The 20,268-nt window shown below is 27.3% G+C and overlaps 1 protein-coding gene across 1 annotated transcript in view; it reads right to left on the reverse strand.

Annotated features, from left to right (window-relative positions):
- LOC136982700 (uncharacterized) overlaps nt 1-20,268 on the reverse strand; it is a gene marked incomplete at its 3' end in the record, with an annotated part of 79,432 nt that overhangs the window by 15,603 nt on the left and 43,561 nt on the right. Inside the window, exons 13-20 of the mRNA XM_067279274.1 lie at nt 18,912-19,039; nt 18,377-18,467; nt 11,256-11,336; nt 10,117-10,224; nt 4,364-4,645; nt 3,291-3,338; nt 2,194-2,230; nt 472-560 (exon numbers count right to left, since the gene is read on the reverse strand). Of these exons, the coding sequence (XP_067135375.1) occupies nt 472-560; nt 2,194-2,230; nt 3,291-3,338; nt 4,364-4,645; nt 10,117-10,224; nt 11,256-11,336; nt 18,377-18,467; nt 18,912-19,039 (864 nt within the window). The remainder of the gene's footprint in view (nt 1-471; nt 561-2,193; nt 2,231-3,290; nt 3,339-4,363; nt 4,646-10,116; nt 10,225-11,255; nt 11,337-18,376; nt 18,468-18,911; nt 19,040-20,268) is intronic.

The following is a 20,268-nucleotide window of genomic DNA, read 5'->3' on the forward strand; positions in this document are numbered from 1 at the left end:
GCTTGTCCTAGGGATCATCATAATTAAAATTACAAAATTATTTCTTAAAATATAAATTTTTAAAATTTTTTCTTTTCAATATACATTTAACAATTCTATCCTTTCAGAATGCTCAATTATAATTTAGCATCTTGTAAAACATTAAAATTTTTTAACTATTCTGAACAACTATATTATATTAATAGTTAAAAATAAATAAAGAATCAAATAACCAACTTTTATATATATTAAAGCTATAAGCAAAATATTCAAAAACTTAAAAATATTTGTAACCAAAGATAAATTATCCTATAATTTTGTATTTGTATTGATTGCAACTGTCCTCTGAAAATGAACAAATTGAAAACATCTGGAAAATTTTGTTTAATGATTTGTTCCAATAAAACAATGTTTGTAATTTAAGCCATAGTTGAAGAAAAAAATATATATATATATTTTAAACTATTTATATTAATAATAATAAAATTGAACCTTTTCAGCTAATTTTTCCAACTTTTGTTGAATGCTTATTGCTTGATAAGGTAGTGTTCCCAATAAAAAGATGAGATGAGGTTGACTTGCTGAAATATACAAATTCAATTTCAAATCTGATATATTAATACTATATAAATGAATCAATAATTTGAAATTCACTTCAAATATAGTAACAATGTATATACATTATTTAATAATATAAGTTGAACACATGCACAGTACATAGAACAAGAGGCAAGAAAAATTTACCTGACATATAATACTCCTCCATATTATTTTATTTATAAACATTTTATTATAAAAATTGTAAATAATAATTAATAATTGTATTCTCTATTCCTGTAATATGTCAATAATAATGTAAAAAGCTGAAGACAGGAATATTTTTTCTAAATTTTCATTATTTCCAATGTAAAATATCTGATCTGATTTTATAAATGATAAAGAATACCATTATGTTCTTTTACTGTCAAGAAATATATTTTTCTCATTTTTAACCAATTGATACATTCTTGAGTCATTCACTCATATTGCTTTTCTTATAAAATTGAGAGCAACAATCCTATAATTGTTGAAAAATTCTTTTTTAAGATCCAGAATTCTCAATAGAATATCCTTTCATCAAGACAAACCTAATCTATTCACAGTAAAACCTTGTTATTTCAAAACTCAAGAAACCAAAACAAAACATGACTTCGAATTATCTGGATTTGAATTATTCACACTTTCCTTGAATCAAATTTTTTTGTAATTCTCAAATTAAATTATGATATTGTCTTATATAATTTTGTTTGACAAAACATGGAAATGCAATATGTGAGAAATCTGTAAGCAAAAAATGCTTCCTGAGATGACTTTTTACAGGAAACTGGCCCTTATTTAGAAGTTAGACATGTAAAAAAAATATGATAAAATCTTTGAAGCCAGCATGAACTCACAACCAATTATTAGTATTTAATGATTTTATCTACTTTGACCACTGTGGGCCTAAAAACAAAAGAATCATTTCTTAATGTGTTTCTAAGATACCTATTCAATGAAGATCTTGAAGTAAAGATTTTACATAAAAAGTATATACAAAGCTCTGGATGCCAGAATTAAAAATCACAAGCTGGATGTCATCAGATAAAGAAAAACTACACCATTCTTAGAAGATGCAGAGATTAGTGAAATGAAAAATTTTACTTTAATGTCAGTTCAGTACACAAAGTCTCTCTACTATAAAGAATATAATATATATATATATATATCATACCTTTATAACTTATGACAAATGCAACCCCTCTAAAAAAATTTTCATTTAATAACACTTTATTTTATCATCCATAAAAAATTTAGGATAAAAATAAAAAAAATGGAAATGTTGCTGATATTTCTGATTAAGATCAACAAAAATTCTGAGATGGTAATGACACTTTCTAAAAAGAAAATGCCTTTGTTTCACTAAAATTAATATTAACATGTAATACAGTACTTTTAATTGTGATTATTAGTTAATTATTGATTGGAAATAAATTATTAATTGTTTTAATAAACATTTTTCTCTTAGTAATGAAAAAGAATACTATACTTTTGTTAACTTTTGGAATGTAACTTTGTTTTGTATATCATGGATTTGTCTAACATAGTAGTTACATTCTAAAAAAAGTGCCATGTTATATGAGGAATACCTGTATTTTTAAATAACTGTATAAAAAAATATAGGAAATTTAAGCTTACCAATTTCTTTAATAAGATCAATAACTGTTTTGTAGAGCTGTAAGAAATAAATTTTTCAAAATAAAAATAAATATTTATATATATATATATATATTTTAAATATTTTGTATTTCATATTTTAAAAAAAATTAAAAAAAAAAATATATATATTATATATATATTTTTTAAAATTTTTTTTAAAATATGAAATACAAAATATTTAGAAATTATCATATATTTTCTAATAACTGACAAACTGTCTATTGTTTTTTTCCAGCTTTTAACTGAATTGTTTATTAAAATAAATACAATATTCTATTATTTAAAAAAAATTTAATCTAAAATTATCTCATTACTAAAGGTTATAAAAGATGGTGACTCTTCCTATCTTTACTAAAATTATTTAAATTTGTTACTTATTGGTTTGGCTTAAATAAAACCAAGCAATTATTGTTTGGCTTTAACTTTAATTGAATTAAATTATTTATAATAATTTACAATAAAATCCTTAAGAAGTTTTTTAATTTTCTCCTAAATAAATTAACATTTCTTTCTTTGATAATTTAAGTTAAAACACAAACTAAAAATAAATTGTATCTTAAATTAAAGTATTAAAGGATAAAACAAAAATATGTAATTTATCTATACTTATTTCAAAATGTTAACTTAAAAGTGATAAATTGTAAATAATAATTTACTTTATAAAACTATTTATATACTGACTTATGCAGAGCTTTGCTTATGCTTTGGTCAAAAATTTATTGTTTTAAACTTGATTTCAGACCAGAAGCAGATCCATAGAGACTTAATCCCTTCCCATCTCCACACAAAAAAAATTAAGGTTAATTTTTCAAACTTCAAATGCTGTTTTTAAAAACATTTATGGTTTATCACACTGTCTGCAATATCTTGTACATGTTAATAAAAGATATTTATAATTATTCAAATATTTTTAATTTTTGAGTTATCTCACTTTTGTTTCTTCTGGATCTGCCACTGTCTTATTAATAATAAAATATTAATTAATTAATTAATTCTCTTACATTAAAAATAACTTTAAATTATAACTGTTTTATTTATATACTATGTTTTAATAATATAAAAATCAATAAACTTACTGAGACTTGCATTGAAATATTTAAAAAGTTATCTATATCAAGGCATTTCTGCAAATTGCATAAAATTATTTAAGTACAAATAGTAATTATAATTTAAAATAGTAAATGATATTATTTATAATTAAATAAAATTAATTACTGAAATCACTTTAAAATAATTATACATATGATGTAAATTAATTTAAAAATTAATCTATTGTGCTGAGGAATTTAAAATTTTATTGAGATTGTTTTATCTACGTGTTCTATTCTCTATAAATCATATTGACTAAAATGCCTAATAAACATATATTAATATATTAGATATATTATGTTTAATAATTATATATGTGCAAATGTCAAAAATGAATAAAATTTTTCAAAATTTATTTAAAATATCATACAATATTTACAGAAGATTGCAACATATTTAAACTTTTGTTGCTAATATAATGGGAATTCAGAAATGAATACAGAGAAAGAATGTGGTGTTTTGTAAAATTCTGTATTAGTCATTCAGTGTAGTGATTGAATAAATATTCTTAAATATTTTAAAATACAATTAAAATCAAATGCATTCTACAAAGCAAATTTCTGAACAGGAATTTCCAAAATTTAAAAATAAATAAAATGTTTGTAGTTAATAAAATAGTTAAAATTTGAGAAAAAATGATTTATTTAGAAGAAATGATGATTCTGAAACTAATTATTGTTTTTAAAAAAATGCAGAAAAATAATTTTTATGTTGTGAATATGAATGAAAAATAAAACAATGTAATGTTATGGAAAAAGTGTGTTCTGAAATGCAAAAAATTAAAAAATTCCACAAATAAATTAATATACTGATATTTTGTAAATAAATTTTAAAATATTGTCATTTCAACAGTTAACAATTTGTACCTTTTAATGTAACATTACTTATAATATTGTACAAATAAATTATGACAATAAATATATTAATAAAAAAATATAACACTGTGTTTTATTAACTATATCATGAGCATATTAAAAAAACATGTTATTTCACAATTCTTTTTATAACTAACAGATCAAACTAGATACAAATAAAGTATAAATTATTCAAACAAACCAACCTCTAAAAATGGAAGAAATGAAGATTCTAAAATAAATATAATTGCTTCTTCAATTTCTTCTACTTTCTCATTTTGTTCTTTTAAAAAGTTTGAATCTTCATTTTTTATAAGATTTTTATCTTCAAAGTTATTTAGATGATTGCAAATATTACTTTCAGATTCATTTTGGTATTCTGTTTTGACTAAATTAATATTTGTATGGCAAAAATATTTTTTGGGAGAAAATTCCATCTGTTTGATGTTTTTTATTTCCTTAAGAAATTTATATAGAATTTTTTCTATCTGTAAAGAAATTATAATTAATATTTCCATTTCTAAAATTAAGTAATTCTATATGCAAATTATTCAATTTCAATTCTTTTAGTTGTATCAATTATAAATGCATTATTATACATAAATAATTTATTAATTTTTAATTTATTAAATACATTACTTTCAACTATAAATCTGAAATTAGGGATTTTCATGTAAAACTTCTGTTTTTTGTTTTAACTGAGCATCAGAATTCATAATCCTGAGTAATATTTTTTTAAGTACCTCTTTATCTTTTTTTTTTAAAAAGAAAATAATAGCTCCATAAAATTTGGTGTAATTTATATTAATATTAATTTAATAAATAAATCAATATTAAAATTCCTTAATAATAGTTCAATAATAATAATAATAATAACTCTCCCGTGGTCATCACCTGGTCGTGGTAGGAGAGCCCAGTAATTTTACTGATCCATAGAGCAATGCAGGCTGGAGCACAAGCTCCTGGTAAAACACCCATGCCAGTAAGGTCTATGGGGAGAAATGAAGCTAAGAGTGACCACACCCACATTCTGTGGTGATATTTATTATGGTAATAACTAGATCAAAGTGTGATACCGGCTCGGACATTGCCCAGGTTAACAAGGTCCGCGTTCGTGGGTAAAACAGAGGCTCACGTTCGAAAAATAGGTCACAGTCTCCCTTGGTTACCAGTGGTGAAAGCAGCACCGGCCCAAGCATGGCTACTGCAATATCCTCAACAGATGTGAAGAACCAACCCAGCCTTGGTGTTTCTGTGGCAATGCATCCACAGACCACAAAGGCTGGAAAACCACGCCAACGGATGAAATGGACAGTAGAAATGAACGAGTTTATAATCCGTAGTTACTACACCATCACAAAACTCGAAACAAACATGACAGCATACAGACAACAACTACACCATAGATTCACACAACAGTATCCTCATCTCACTGTCACCGAACAAAGAGTTGTTGATCAAAAAAGAACAATTATACACAACAACCTTATTCCACAAACAACACTTGAACTTATCAAACAACAGGTTGCTGATCAAATACATCAACAGACAGAAACATCTAACATTAATGAAGATCACGTAACCTGTCAGGATAATCCAGCAACAAGCATTGATAATAACACACATACAACAATTACCACTAATGATACTACAGACACTTTTCATCCATCACTGATAACATAGACATGGATTTAGTTAATATGCTCTCACTTATATTTCAGGAAACACTCACTAAATATACAGGCACAGATCCCACACAACGACCACGAATACCAAAAATCAACACGTCAAAGAAGTAGGAAAAACACTAAATTATGTAAACACTCACTTACTACCACACTACATTCATTCAATTTCTACACTCGCAGACATTCATACATTAGTTTATGCTGGGGCAGTCACAGTAGTGACACACCATGGACTGAAAGTACAATCACAGACAAATACACAGAAAACACAATTCTATCACAAGCCTGCCTGGCAGAGAAGAATAGAAACACAAATAAATGACATTAGACAGCAATTAGGCAGACTGACACAATACACTAAAAACAACATAACACCCAAATTAAGGAAACAGCTCAAAAACATTTTCAATAAAATAAAAACACACACAAAACATGAACATCACAACACACGCATTACAGAATACATTGATACACTAAAACAAAAACTTGCTGCCAAAGCACGTAGACTCAAACGATACAAAACATGTACACTACGAAAACAACAAAATAAATTATTTACAAACAATGAAAAACTCTTTTACAGACAAATTAATAACAAAGCAAACACTGATACACAGCACAGTGGCACACCAACAGAAGAAGAACTCACAACATATTGGTCTTCTCTTTGGTCCAGTGCTGTCACGCATAATGCTGATGCAGGCTGGATCGAGAAGGAGAACAGAAACTTGCACAACATACCAACTATGCCCTGTGCTGATATAAACATACATGATTTCCAATACACTGTTAACAGAACACACAACTGGAAGACACCTGGTGTAGACAACATTCACAATTTCTGGTACAAAAAGTTTACATCACTGCACCAGGAACTAGCTAAACACCTAACACACATCATCATCAATCCACAAGACATGCCAAATTTTCTTACTCAGGGCATCACCTACATGAAACCTAAAAACAACAATACCGCAGACCCCACACAATACAGACCAATTACATGTCTTCCAACACTCTACAAATTATTGACATCCTGTATCGCAAACAAAATATACAAACATGTTGAAGAACACGACATTCTTACAGAACAATAAAAAGGTTTCCGTAGAAATCACAGGGGATGCAAAGAACAGCTACTCATAGATTCAGTCATTCTACGGCAAGCACACAAACAACACAGAAACATACACATGGCATATATAGACTACAGAAAAGCATTCGACAGTGTTCCACACAGTTGGCTGCTACATATTCCTACACATGTACAAAATACATCCATCACTCATTGCATTCTTTCAAAACACTATGCACACAACACTACATCTCAGGTTAGTAACACTTCCATACAAACAAACCAAATTTTTATTAGGCGAGGAATTTTTCAAGGTGATTCCTTGAGTCCCCTCTGGTTCTGCTTAGCCCTGAATCCATTATCCAACATCTTAAACAACATGCAATATGGTTACAATATCAGACATGAAAAAACAACACAGTTTACACTGTCACATCTCATATACATGGATGACATTTGATTTGATTTGATTTGATTTGATGTTAAAGATAAGAAGGGCTATCCATTATAACACAGACTTAACCCTGTAGGAAATGGAAAAAAGAAATTAGGAAAGTAAGAAGTTAGGTAGAAGAGGAAACACAGGGAGATAGGAAAGTGTGAAAAGAAGCTACTGGGGGCCCCCCACGAGACAAATGAGAACATTAATACATGGATGACATAAAACTTTATGCATCCACACAAAAACAACTTCATCAACTCCTACAGATCACACATTCATACACCAAGAACATACAAATGGAATTTGTCCTAGATAAATGCAAAACCCACAGTTAAAGCAATAAACAACACATATGTCATCCCAGTACTTGCATATTCTTTTGGAGTTATACATTGAGCTCACACAGATCTCGAGCAATTCCAAAGGAAAACAAGAACAACACTTACTAAGCATAAACAACATCACTTTAAATCCACCATAGAAAGACTAACCCTTCCACGTAAAAATGGCAGACGTCGCCTGATTGACATAGTTAACCTTCACTACAAATACAGTCACTGCAAGAGTTTTTCCATAGAAAACAAGAAACATCACAGTTACATAAAGCAGTAACTCTAGCAGACTCAAATAACAGGCCATTAAACTTACACTCATGTCATACAGACACAATGCAACATATAAAAAGCATAGACACCGTTAAGCAATCGTGGGCTCAAAAGGCACTCCATGGCAAGCATCCTTACGATCTGGCCCAGGATTTTGTTGACAAAACTGCGTCAAACAGCTGGTTAGCTCAGGGATGCCTCTTTGGGGAGATGGAAGGATTCATGATCGCCATACAGGATCAGGTCATAAATACTAAAAACTACAGAAAACACATACTCAAAGATGCAACACTCACAAATGACACATGCAGAAAATGTCACATCATGCCAGAAAATATACAACCTCTGTCTGTGTGTAAAAATAATACACCAAGAGCTTGCAAAGAAACACAAATTAGTAGACATCTATGAACCATACTACAAATACATTCCACAGACAGTATTGGAAAACAACACACACAAAATGTACTACGACAGAGCCATAATCACAGATAAAACAATTTACCACAACAGACCAGACATCACACTCATTGACAAACACAATAAAATCACATACATTATAGACATATCCATTCCAAACACTCACAATATACAAAACTCATGCACTGAAAAAATTAGCAAGTACACAGAACTTGCCGAGGAAATAAGGTCTGTGGCAGATGGATAGGGTGCTTATTGTACCTGTTGTTCTCTCCTCTACAGGTGTCATACCACACACACTACACAAAAGCCTGGGCACATTAGAATTGAATAGAAACACATACATCACACTACAGAAGGCCACTATATTGAATACATGTCATATTGTGAGAAAATTCCTGAATACAGACACACACACTGATACACTGTGGCCGTGCGCCTTATTTTGTATATTTTTGTATATATTACTCTTAGTATTTAGTCCATTTTCTTTCTCTTCGTTAGTTCTTTTGTCCATCTTTTTCTAGAAACTTCTGTCTTCCCTAACCCTTCCCTGTTCAAATGGGGGTGACCTAATTAGAATACAAAGAAGAGGTGGTAGCCTGGGGGCTAAGTGGAGGAGGAGAGAGCACTTTTTGACTGAGACGTGAAGGGACAGGACGTATTGTGAAGACCTCCAGGTTGTTCTAGCATCAACTGGAGGACAAAGGACGGTAAGCCTAAGCCAACGTTCGTGAGAAATCCGAAGTATATTCTGATATAGGAACTTCGAAAAACTTTATTGGGAGGATTGGAGAGACGTCCAAAATCAACAACACTGAAAATTATCAATCTAGTATTCGCAACCATCACCCCAAGATCGTCGACACTTTGGGTACCCATTCTTTTCTATCATACTTCCAACTATCCTATTGTCTATCTTTTCTTCCCTATCTTTTTTAGTCATATAAGTAGTTTTAAGTAATTAGTCTTAGTCCTTATATTTTGTAACGCGCTGAATATTCTTTTGTCGCGAGGTCGCATAATGATCCTATCCGAGCATCTGCCGGAATTATATGTGGAAAGGGTTATTATTGTAAAAACGAGGAGTGTCGGAAGTGTAAAAGAATCCTGCAAAGTAAATAAACACGGGTGACGAGAACATAATTTTGTGTTATATTCCATTGTGAATCACTCACCACGTGCATATCCTACAACACTTCTTTAATTTCTGTTTTGGTTACTATGCCTTGACTTTGGTCCGGCATAGTACACAGCCACTGGTGTTAACCGAGTATATCTCACTTAAACCAACATAATAATAATAATAATAAACAAATAATTTAATTCCTGGCTTCAGCATTAATAAAATTATTCCTTTTCCAAAATAAATTCTTATCAATATTTTCTTCAATTACACATTATAAAATTATTTTCAAAATATAAAATAAAAAGAATAGTTAGTGTTTCATAAATTAGAATCACAGTTTCATTTGAATATAAAGTGTGCATACTATTAATCCATTAATACAAAATCGCCAATTGAAAGAATTACAATTGGTTTCTAAATCTTACTCAGGTTATAAAAAGATTCTAACTTTATTTTAAAAATGATCAAAAATTTAACCCAAATTGCTAATAAAACCTTATATATTCAGCAGATTTATAGAAAATATAGATGTAAACATTCAATAGAATATTGATTTTTAAATCTTTTTATCACCTCTAGTACCTAAAAACATTTACTTACTTGATGATCTTTTTCTTGCTGAGCAGCTAAATAAGCATTTGCATCCCAACAAGGTCGATTATGATGGTTGCATAAAATATCGAAATTGTATAATTCTTTCTTTTCATCCTATTAAAAATGCATTAGCCAGATTTTTATTTTTCTTATAAACTTAAAACTGTATGTGATATGGAAACTGCAACATAAGTCAAAATTTTTAATATTAAATTAAGTATTGATTCCAAAAAACATATTAAAAATTTTCTTGAAAACCACATACATTTTGAATTTTCAGTACTTCTTCTTTCTTTAATGCATTATCTTTGCATAACAAATGAAGCATACAATGCCATAATTTTGTAAATGCTAAAAAGACAAATTTTTCAGGAGAAAAAATACTTTTTCTAGTGAAATGAATTTCTTCAAGACTTGAAGAAATTAATTTCAATAAAATTTTTTACAATAAAATGGTAAAAAAAAACTTACTAGGTTACATATTCTCTGAATTAAGCTGATGTAAACATAAGCTGTAATGTTTTAAGTGCCAAAAGTCACGTGGCTTGCACTCTAGTGCTTAAAATGTTATGGCCTGCACATAAATCCAATTTAAAAACACAATCCCTTACAGTGCTACTATCGCCACAATAATTTTTTGCAGCAGAAAACATTGTATTTAGAATTCTTTTCTTCAATAAAATATATTTAGAGAAAAATGGCATTTACAACGTTATGGCATTGCACACTTCAAATATTCTGTATTTTTATACTACCATAAATTAATTTTTTAATTTAAATTAATTTTTAAATTAAATAAATTAATTTTTTAATTACTAGATGTAATTAAAAAATACTCTATCTGTAATATATAATAAATGTTCTTGATTATGAACGGGCTAGCATTTTGTATTAAAAAATATATTTTTCTTTCAAAAAACAATGCCCAGAAAGTAATTCAATACAGTTTCTCAACCAAATGTAATTTGAAAAAAATATGTTGTGTGCTATAGCTTTAAAGTATGTCAAATCCAGTTGTTCAATATTTACTATCATTTCATATTTAATATAATTAAATATTGATATGTAGTTTTCAATCATAATTATGTGTTTTCTTTGAGTGTTACAGTTTCTATATCGTAAAAAATTCATATTAAAATACCAACCTTTATATTTGATGTATAAACAATCTGTTTTGTAATATTATATCTATATGGGGATTGGATTCTTGGTTCAATATCATATAACTATAAATAAATTTTCATAAATTTGAATTAAAATTAATGATATTATTATTGAACTGATAAACTGTATAAAGAATATCAATACAAATTAAAAATTAAAAAAAATATCATAATTTTGTTAGATACGCTGTAGAAAATTGTTAGAACAGAATGACCCTTCTCATTGTATACCCAATGCATTTCCAGCAGCTGTTAAAGGCACAACATTAGTATGTAGTTGACATACAAACACACATATTAATATATACAGTAGAGTGTCGTTTATCCGAATCAACTGGGGACTGGGGTTGTTCGGATAACTGATTTTTTCGGATAACCAATTATGTACGAAAAAATATATTAACCTATCCAATATTGAAATTTTTCTCCATTGTGTGTCGCTTCATGTTGAATTTTCATTGATTTTAAGCCTAACAAAAATTTTTATAATAATAATCGAGGCTATTGTATTATTAAAAATTATTTCTTTATTTTGTACAAACAAAATAAATATATTGAAAATAACAAAAAAATTATACTTTAGAAGTTAATCTAGTATCAAAAACGTTTGATTCTGCATGACACAGTCCGACTGGAAAGCTTTCGGTTAACCGGCTTTTGGATAAACGACACTCTACTGTAGCTGAAATGTTATCTTCTAAAGTTCTCTGAAATTACTTCATTATATAGATGGAGAGTAGTTACCAGCTTTCAAGATACAAATTCAAGCAAAAGTGTCTAATAATATCAATTATTGCATGGACTGGATGTAAAGAAAATTAATATAAGAGAACTAAAGGCATAGTAAACATATTAGTGTATTTTGTGTCTTTGGGAAAAATTATAATGGCAGATAAATATATATTCATATTTATCTGCCATTTTTAAAGGATTTTGCCATTGCAAGGATTTTTCATGTTTTATAATGATTCACTTAATGACTTTAGACAAAGAAAAAGCTGTTTGATGAGTTCATAATTACAGTTTAAAATCAGCATAAAACTTGCTTCATTACATAAGCTTGTAGTTATCTGCTAAAAATTATACTAATCAAACTTCCTTTAATCTACTGTACTGTAATCAAAACTTAATACTTATTAATCTATTATACTATAATAGTGTTACAGTTTATTCCTTCATTTATATTAATTATTATGAGCTGGAGACTATATATGTGATGGGAAAAAGTTTATACTTGATAAAGACTTACAAAATCAATTAAAATTTGATTTCAAATATACTAATTAAAGAAATCTTTTTTTTATTTTAGTAACACTTGGTAAATTTCTTTATTTAATTATAGCACATTGGTATACTATGCAGACACTACTATATCAATAAGATAAAATGTAATGTTGATATAATTGATATGTAGCTATTATATTTTATCAACCAAACAACAATGCAAACATTATAAAATAACATTTTCATGGTATTTGAGAATTAGAATGTGTCTAATTATCTGAGAAATTTATAACTTGTGCTATTTTATAATATGAATCTACTATCTAAAAAGATTCTTAATCAAAAATCTATCCCTGTACTTTTTAATTCATTCTGATTTCATTTAAATATTGAAAATGTTGATTTTGCCACAAAATGTGATAAAAATTTAGTCCTTATGGTTAATTAGTAGTGATGTAACAAATATTTGGTTACTACCCGGTATTCGGCCTATTCAGCCTATTTTTCACTATTCGGCCAAATACCAAATACCTAAAAACAGGAGTAAGAAATAACAAAAACACAGTAAATTAATCATTTTGGTAACTTTTGTTAATGCTGAACATTAAATTATAATTATTAAAGTTAATAAGAAATAGCATCTAACTCTAGTATTAAATTATTTCGTAATTAAATAATATTATAGCCTTTATCTAACCCAATATCTTAGGACATTGATGGCATGTAGGTTAGAATGTATCCGGCATTAATGTTATTGTTTAGTTAATTATGTTATATTCGTATTCGCGTATATTTTAATATTTTTTTATCATATTTTAAAATGATTTATGAAACGTTTTATTGAAACTTATCGTATTTAACGAAAGAATTATTTATCTATTTCAAGAAGATGAGTAACTAATATATAATTTATTATATATTAACTAATATATATAATAGCTATATAGTAGCTAATATAGTAACTAATATATAATTTATTATATATTAGTTACTCATCTTCATATTATATATTAGCTACTCATATATTAGTTTCTCATTATATGCAAAAGATAACATTTGAAATCATGTTAATTTTAAAAATATTGACAAAAACAATAGCAACAAAATTTCACAAAACTTCACAAATAGAAACCACCTAATAATATATTTGAACTGTTCCACATCTGGGGAGAAACTAGACCATATGTCCCCACTAAAGTATATCCTTAGGGTAGTATTCAGTCTAGAAATATGTAGTAAAAACAAAATTTTAGTGCTTAATTAAAGAGTTAAAAAGATCGATTGCAAATAAAATAACTTATAAGTTATAACTTACATCTAAATACCAACAACTGCCGAATCATATCGGGCTATTTACAGCTATTACATAAATTATAAACCAATTTGGCACTAGAGGTAGACGTTAGGCTCCATCTCATATTAACTTTAATAATTATAATTTAAGTAATTAATTTAAATAATTTAGACCTACTGAAAGAAAAAATCATAGTGACAGCGGGCCAATAGAGAGCAGGGTGCACAATCCTTGCCATAATGCGGTTTGCGCGCCAATTTTCGTACGTGCGTTAATCAAGCTGAATACTTTAATCGAATATACTATTTGTTACATCACTATTAATTAGTTATTTATTTAAATTTATTAGTTTTGCATAAAAAATGCAAAGAAATGAAATATACTAGAACTTAGTATGCATTTTTAAATTTTGAAAAATATTTAAATATTTGAGCAAAACATATATGGCATTTAATCTAATTTGTTATTGCTATTTAGTAGTAACTGAGCTATATAGAATTTAAAACAATACCAAGACAGCAAGAAATCTCAGAAAATATTCAACTGTTTCAAAAGGATGAAATTCATATATTAAAAATACTTCCAATGTTTTTAGCTCATAAATTTAGTCTTTTTAAAATAATTAAATTAATTAAAATCATTAGAAACTACATTGAATGCATTATAGAATCTAATTGAAACTTACAAGTTAACATTCATTTGAATAAATCTGTGTGTAAAATATAATTTTAATACAAATGTTTTTATCTCAAACAAAATGATTGAAAGATTATTAAACAGAAGTTTACTCTTTAAATTTATTTATTCTCTTTATCTCAGTTTAAATATATATATTTACTTATTCTTTCTAGAGCTCTATATATATGAAATAAAATTATTCACACATAAATATTTCGGCTATGTTTTATTAAATATTTGTCAAATCTAGTCATTGTTTTCTGCTTAATAAAAATGATTGAACATCAGACTAAACTAAAATAAATTTCAATTCATGGATGATAATTACAATAAAAATGTTTATTTATATGAAAGAAATTAATTATTGTAGCTTGTAGTTTAAAAGATCAGAAGCACAACATGCATGATATAAATGTTAAATATTAGATACAGCCAAAATAAAAGTGATCATATAACATTTATAAATATAAATTTCATAGCTTTATTATATGTCTGTATTGTTTTCAGTTTATTCAAAACCTTTTAAAGTTCATTTCTTTCATAATTTTTATCATCTATTATTACTAGAAATATATATTTTTTAATGGATTAAATATAAAAATTATGACTTTATAATTCTGTCTTTAATTTTTCAAATTAAAAATATCTCTCTTCAGTGAAAAATTGAGTGTTTTATTAACAATGGAATATAACAGTTATAAACCTAATAAACATTACTTATGATTGGTACTTGCTACATAGACCATTAATTTTCTGTTTAAGATATTCTTTCGAAACTCAAATCTTGATGCTAGTTGTTGTTTCTGGAGAATGTTACAGAATTAATTATATAATATTCTCAAGAAACATATTTTTATTATTAAATAAAACATTATATTTTTAAATCTATAACCCTTTAATAAATCCAAATAACTCTGCAATGTTAATCAAGTTGTTTCTGTTTATTCATTAAAAAGATAATGAAAAATAATGTCAATTGGAAAAAGTAGTTTGATTATGCAAATTAGGTAAAAGAAATTGTAACAGACCATCAGAATACACCTTAAGTTGCTGAGGTAATTTATTTAAACATAAACTAATGTTTTCAGCCTATTCAATAAGCCATCCTAAAGTTAAACGAGAAAATTAGAACAATGGTGTTCTAAAATATAATATATAAATTTTAAAAAAATAAAAAAATAATGGAAGATAAGAATATAACAAATATATATAAATATAAAATAAAACAAAGATCTGATATAATATTATATATCATGTAATAATATCATAACATAAGTAAACAGAATACCAAAAATGTAAAATTAAGGCATAAACTAGGAGTTCTTAAAAAAACATTTTACTAAGTACTTTCACGCAGATGGTAAACTTTCAGTGTCTCTTGCATTGATGCACGTATCTTGTAGCTTACCCTTATATAAATTTCAATTTTTTCTGTGCTCATCGCTAAAGTTTAGGCGTACATGGACTTAACAATATCTGCTTCCTCCCATTTTACTATAGAGCCTCCAGCCTGCACCATCTGAGATAATACTGTAGTGTTGGAATCCTTCTTGACATTATATTTGTGCTTCTTCAGCCTGATTCCCAAACTTATTGTTGTAACACCAATATAGTTTTTCTTGATTCCTAAATGCACGGTCTTGTATGAAACCCTGTATACCCTTCCTTTCCATCTTTATTAATGCTATTCTTGTCATTCCTTAATATTGTATAGAGGTTCAGAGCTCTTTTCAAAACTATTTTTGATCTCTTGCAGTCCACAACTTCTTTTATGATGGCTTTCGTATTTCTGCTGTATGTGAACTTTTGTGGTTCTACTGATATCGCTGTTTGAGAGTCTTTGCCATGCCCATTTTGTAGCTTCTAATCATTCTTGTTATTGTTTCTGCTCTGTATCCTATAGTTATGACCACTTGTAAAATTCTGTCAATTTCCTTCTGCCTATCAACTACATCACTACAATACGGAAAGGCCCTTCTAACAAGAGCTCATAACACAGCCAGTTTATATCAGTAAGGATCATTTGATTGTGATGGGATGTAAAGTTGGGCTATGTGTCGGTTTGATGTAAACACTGGTGACAAAATGTCCTTCTTTGAATTCAACACTTATGTCTAAAAAATGTATCATTGAGGAACTTTTCTGTTCCATCTTCATTTTAAGGCCGTCATTGTTACTATGTATCTTATCAATAAATTCATTAATTTTTTGGTTATTCTTAAAAACAACATTAGTTATGGTTAAAAATTTGTATGGTTAAAATTTCCTGGCATTACCCACAATGGCAAATGTTAAAGATGTCCAGCACCTATCTACCAGTATGCACCTAGTTGTGACAGAAAAAAAACAAGTAAAAGAACACACTGTTTCAGAATAGGCAATAATCTTCTATCAATGTTCTCAATAATTTTTGTGTCAACCCATTCACATTCTGTTTTTTTAATGTAATCCTCCAATGCTTTGTTGTAGGTTTGTCTTCTCACGATAACCCAATATCTTACTTCTGTCTGTCCTTGTTGCAACTAAATCGTTTTCCCTCAGCCAACTTCTAGTGACTTTGATATCTTTGTTTGTACTGCTTCCTTTCCTCCTACCTGCCTGTTCTTTAATGACAGTTTTCCATCTGAGATATTCTTTTTTTAATTAATCCAGTCAATTAATCCCTCTGTGGCCGTTGGCCATATTGTTATATGTATTTTAGTTATATTTTTTTTATTTAACTTTATATTCGATTCTTCCCTTATGTCATAACTTCCTTCTAGAAGCTTCTGTCTTAAAATCTCATTGCCTTAAGAAGGGATTACTCCTTCTCAGAACTCTTGGTAGAACAAAAGGGTAGGGGAATTATTGTTTCTCCAAATTTTTGGGGAAAACAAAAGGAAGGCAAGGACCAGAGGCAAAACTGCCAACAGAAGAGTCATTCTTGGTCAAGATCTCAGAGTGGACGACAGGACAAGACAGTACTCCAAACTAGAAAAAGGGACAAAGGAGACTGCGAAGCCGAGGAAAACCGTAGAGGTCAAAAAGAACAGAAAGAGAAGGGTCATAAAGATAGTGAGTATGAGTGAAGATCTACAAGGCACCATTTTTTTGTTTCGATGGAGAGAGGCATCCGAAAGCACGATATTGAAGAGACACCTTCCACATTGGTACCTACCACTTAAGAAGACCTGGGTATTTTCTACCTTCCTCTGTCTATCTGATGTACTTCCCTGTCTCTGTTTCTTCCTTTTCTTTTTTCTTGGGTTTAAGATAGGTATAAGCTTAGTAGTAAGTCAGTCAGGTTGATACTGTATGTATACACGCGCGTTACCTATAAGCTTATAGACCACCCTTTTGTTAATTAACATTAATATCTGTAAAGTTGGGATCTGTACTAAAAGAACCGGTTCGGAGAGAAATAAAGGATATTTTGTTTGTACATCTGTTTTATGTATCCCTCTTAGTAACATTTGCTCGTGGGCATTACTATCTCTCAATACAAACAACCACATCTCTTTCAATTTCTTGAATCGAGGTTTCCCAAGATCCTGTATTTTAATGATCTGTTAATTATTTGCTGAGTGAGTTTTTTTAATTGAAATTGTAACATGATAACCATTATGTTCAGCATATGCTAATTAACATTTATTTAAATCAATATCTTTCAAATATTAAACACCATCTACAAAAATTTCATAATTTTAAAACTTTGATAGAAAAAATATCCAATTAATTATCTAGTAAACTTATATTTCATAATTACTATAATTAAAATTAAACAAAAACAACCACAATATACTATTTCTGTAATTAAAATTTGTAATTCAAGATTTCAGCCCTTTTCATTAAAACATATCAATTCTCATTTATTGTAAATAAAAATTGTTTTTACATAATTTATTTTTTATTATTAAATTATACTTACAGTATTAATTAACATAGCAAGCTGTTCTAAAGGATGATAAGCACCATCTGGAAATCTATTTTTATCATTCTGCTTATGACTTAAATCTACTCTATAAATAAATAAATTACATATTAATATACATATCAAGTATATTTACATTTTATATAGTAATATGTTCTTTTTAAATACATTTAAATGTGTCAAATTTTACTCAAACAAACTAATATAAAAGTTTTGAATTTTCAAAACAAAAACAATTTATAAATTAAGAAATTTAATTCTTAGTTTATAAGTTGTAAACAGCTGTAATATATTACTATAATGTGAAGTAAAAGAGGAAAGAAATATAAAATGAAATCACAGATTACTATTTTATTTTATTATGTAATTTGTTCTTGGGAATACAATTAAATACATTTTAATAACCAAGGAAAATATCAATACAGCATAAACAATCTAGCATACAATACTTAAATCTTCATAATAATTAAGCCATACTAATAAAATTTAGTAAAGAATATTATGAATGATGCATAAACAACATTATGCTTACCTAAGTGAATTGCTCATGAAATTTTTTACTTTATTAATTAAAGAATTCATATTAAAAGCAGGATTCCAATATGATAATTTAAAAGGTTCCAAAACTTGAATTGAACTCAGGGATTCTGAATTTAATCCCTATATAAGAAATCATTAATACATTATAAAAAATAACTAATATTAAATATTGTAAATATAAGTTTGCTATTCAATATTATTTAAATTAAAAAAAAAAAGAAATTCAAGTATCAAAAGTAAATATTTGTTGAACATTTGAAATTAATATAATATCAATCAGAAATTAGTTACACAAACTTTAACATTTTTCCCAAAATATTAAAATTTGGTACAAATAATAAGCTGTATTTGGGTTTAATTAACCCCAACCCAATAACTTAGTCATAATTAATAATAATAACCATTTTTTTTCTATCTCAGTTAATTACAGGACACTTAAATTTCTCATGCTTTTAGTCATTCCTTATCTAATAAAATTCAACAAGCCATCAATGAATTAAAATATTTTTATACTATAAGACTAGATTCATTAATACAAACTTAAAATTGTGCACTAAAAATAATTCAAAACAATTCCATTGTAAAACTATGCATATGAATCTTAACAAAAATTCCCATTTTTATCATTTTTGTTAGATTAAATTATATCATCTTTCATTTAAACACTAACCAAGAATATTTATTTTAATAAAATATTTAATAAAAATTTCTAGTGATACAATCATTTGGTCATATATTGAGAACTTTCATAGTAATTTTTGCATTAAACTTATGATCATTTTATCAAGATTATAAAATCGTTTAATATTTTCATTTGTCTTAATATCTATTAAGAGGTTTATCATTGTCTAAACAATTGGTTCAATCATATGCTACTAAAAACTGATCATGTACTATTTCTGTAAAACTGTTCTTAGAATAAGTTTTTAATTGTTTGTTTACTGTTCTAGAATAAGATTTATTAAATATAGGTTTTTCTTTTAATATATAAATCATGTTTTACTTTTTACATTTGTTTTGTTTATTAAAGTACGTAAAAGAAATTTTATTTTAAAAATATTATAATTATTTATTTTATATTTATATATCAATTTTTATGGCAATTTGAGCTTGTTAAGCTGTTGGCTGATTGACTAAATCTGGCCAGAGGATAAGCAATATTAGTGAAATTTGCAATATTGAAAAAAATTATTTCATTCCATATAAAAAAATACTGATAAAGCCCATAAATGAATTAGCATTTAATATAAGATGCAGAGATTTTATTTTTTTCTTATGTCTGATCATTAAAGATCAATGTTATAAAACATACGCTATTATAATAATTAATTTGCTTATAAACAGTAATT

This window comes from Centruroides vittatus, unplaced genomic scaffold (genome assembly GCF_030686945.1).
Source record: "Centruroides vittatus isolate TY-2023 unplaced genomic scaffold, ASM3068694v2 contig_862, whole genome shotgun sequence".
Lineage (NCBI taxonomy): Eukaryota > Metazoa > Arthropoda > Arachnida > Scorpiones > Buthidae > Centruroides > Centruroides vittatus.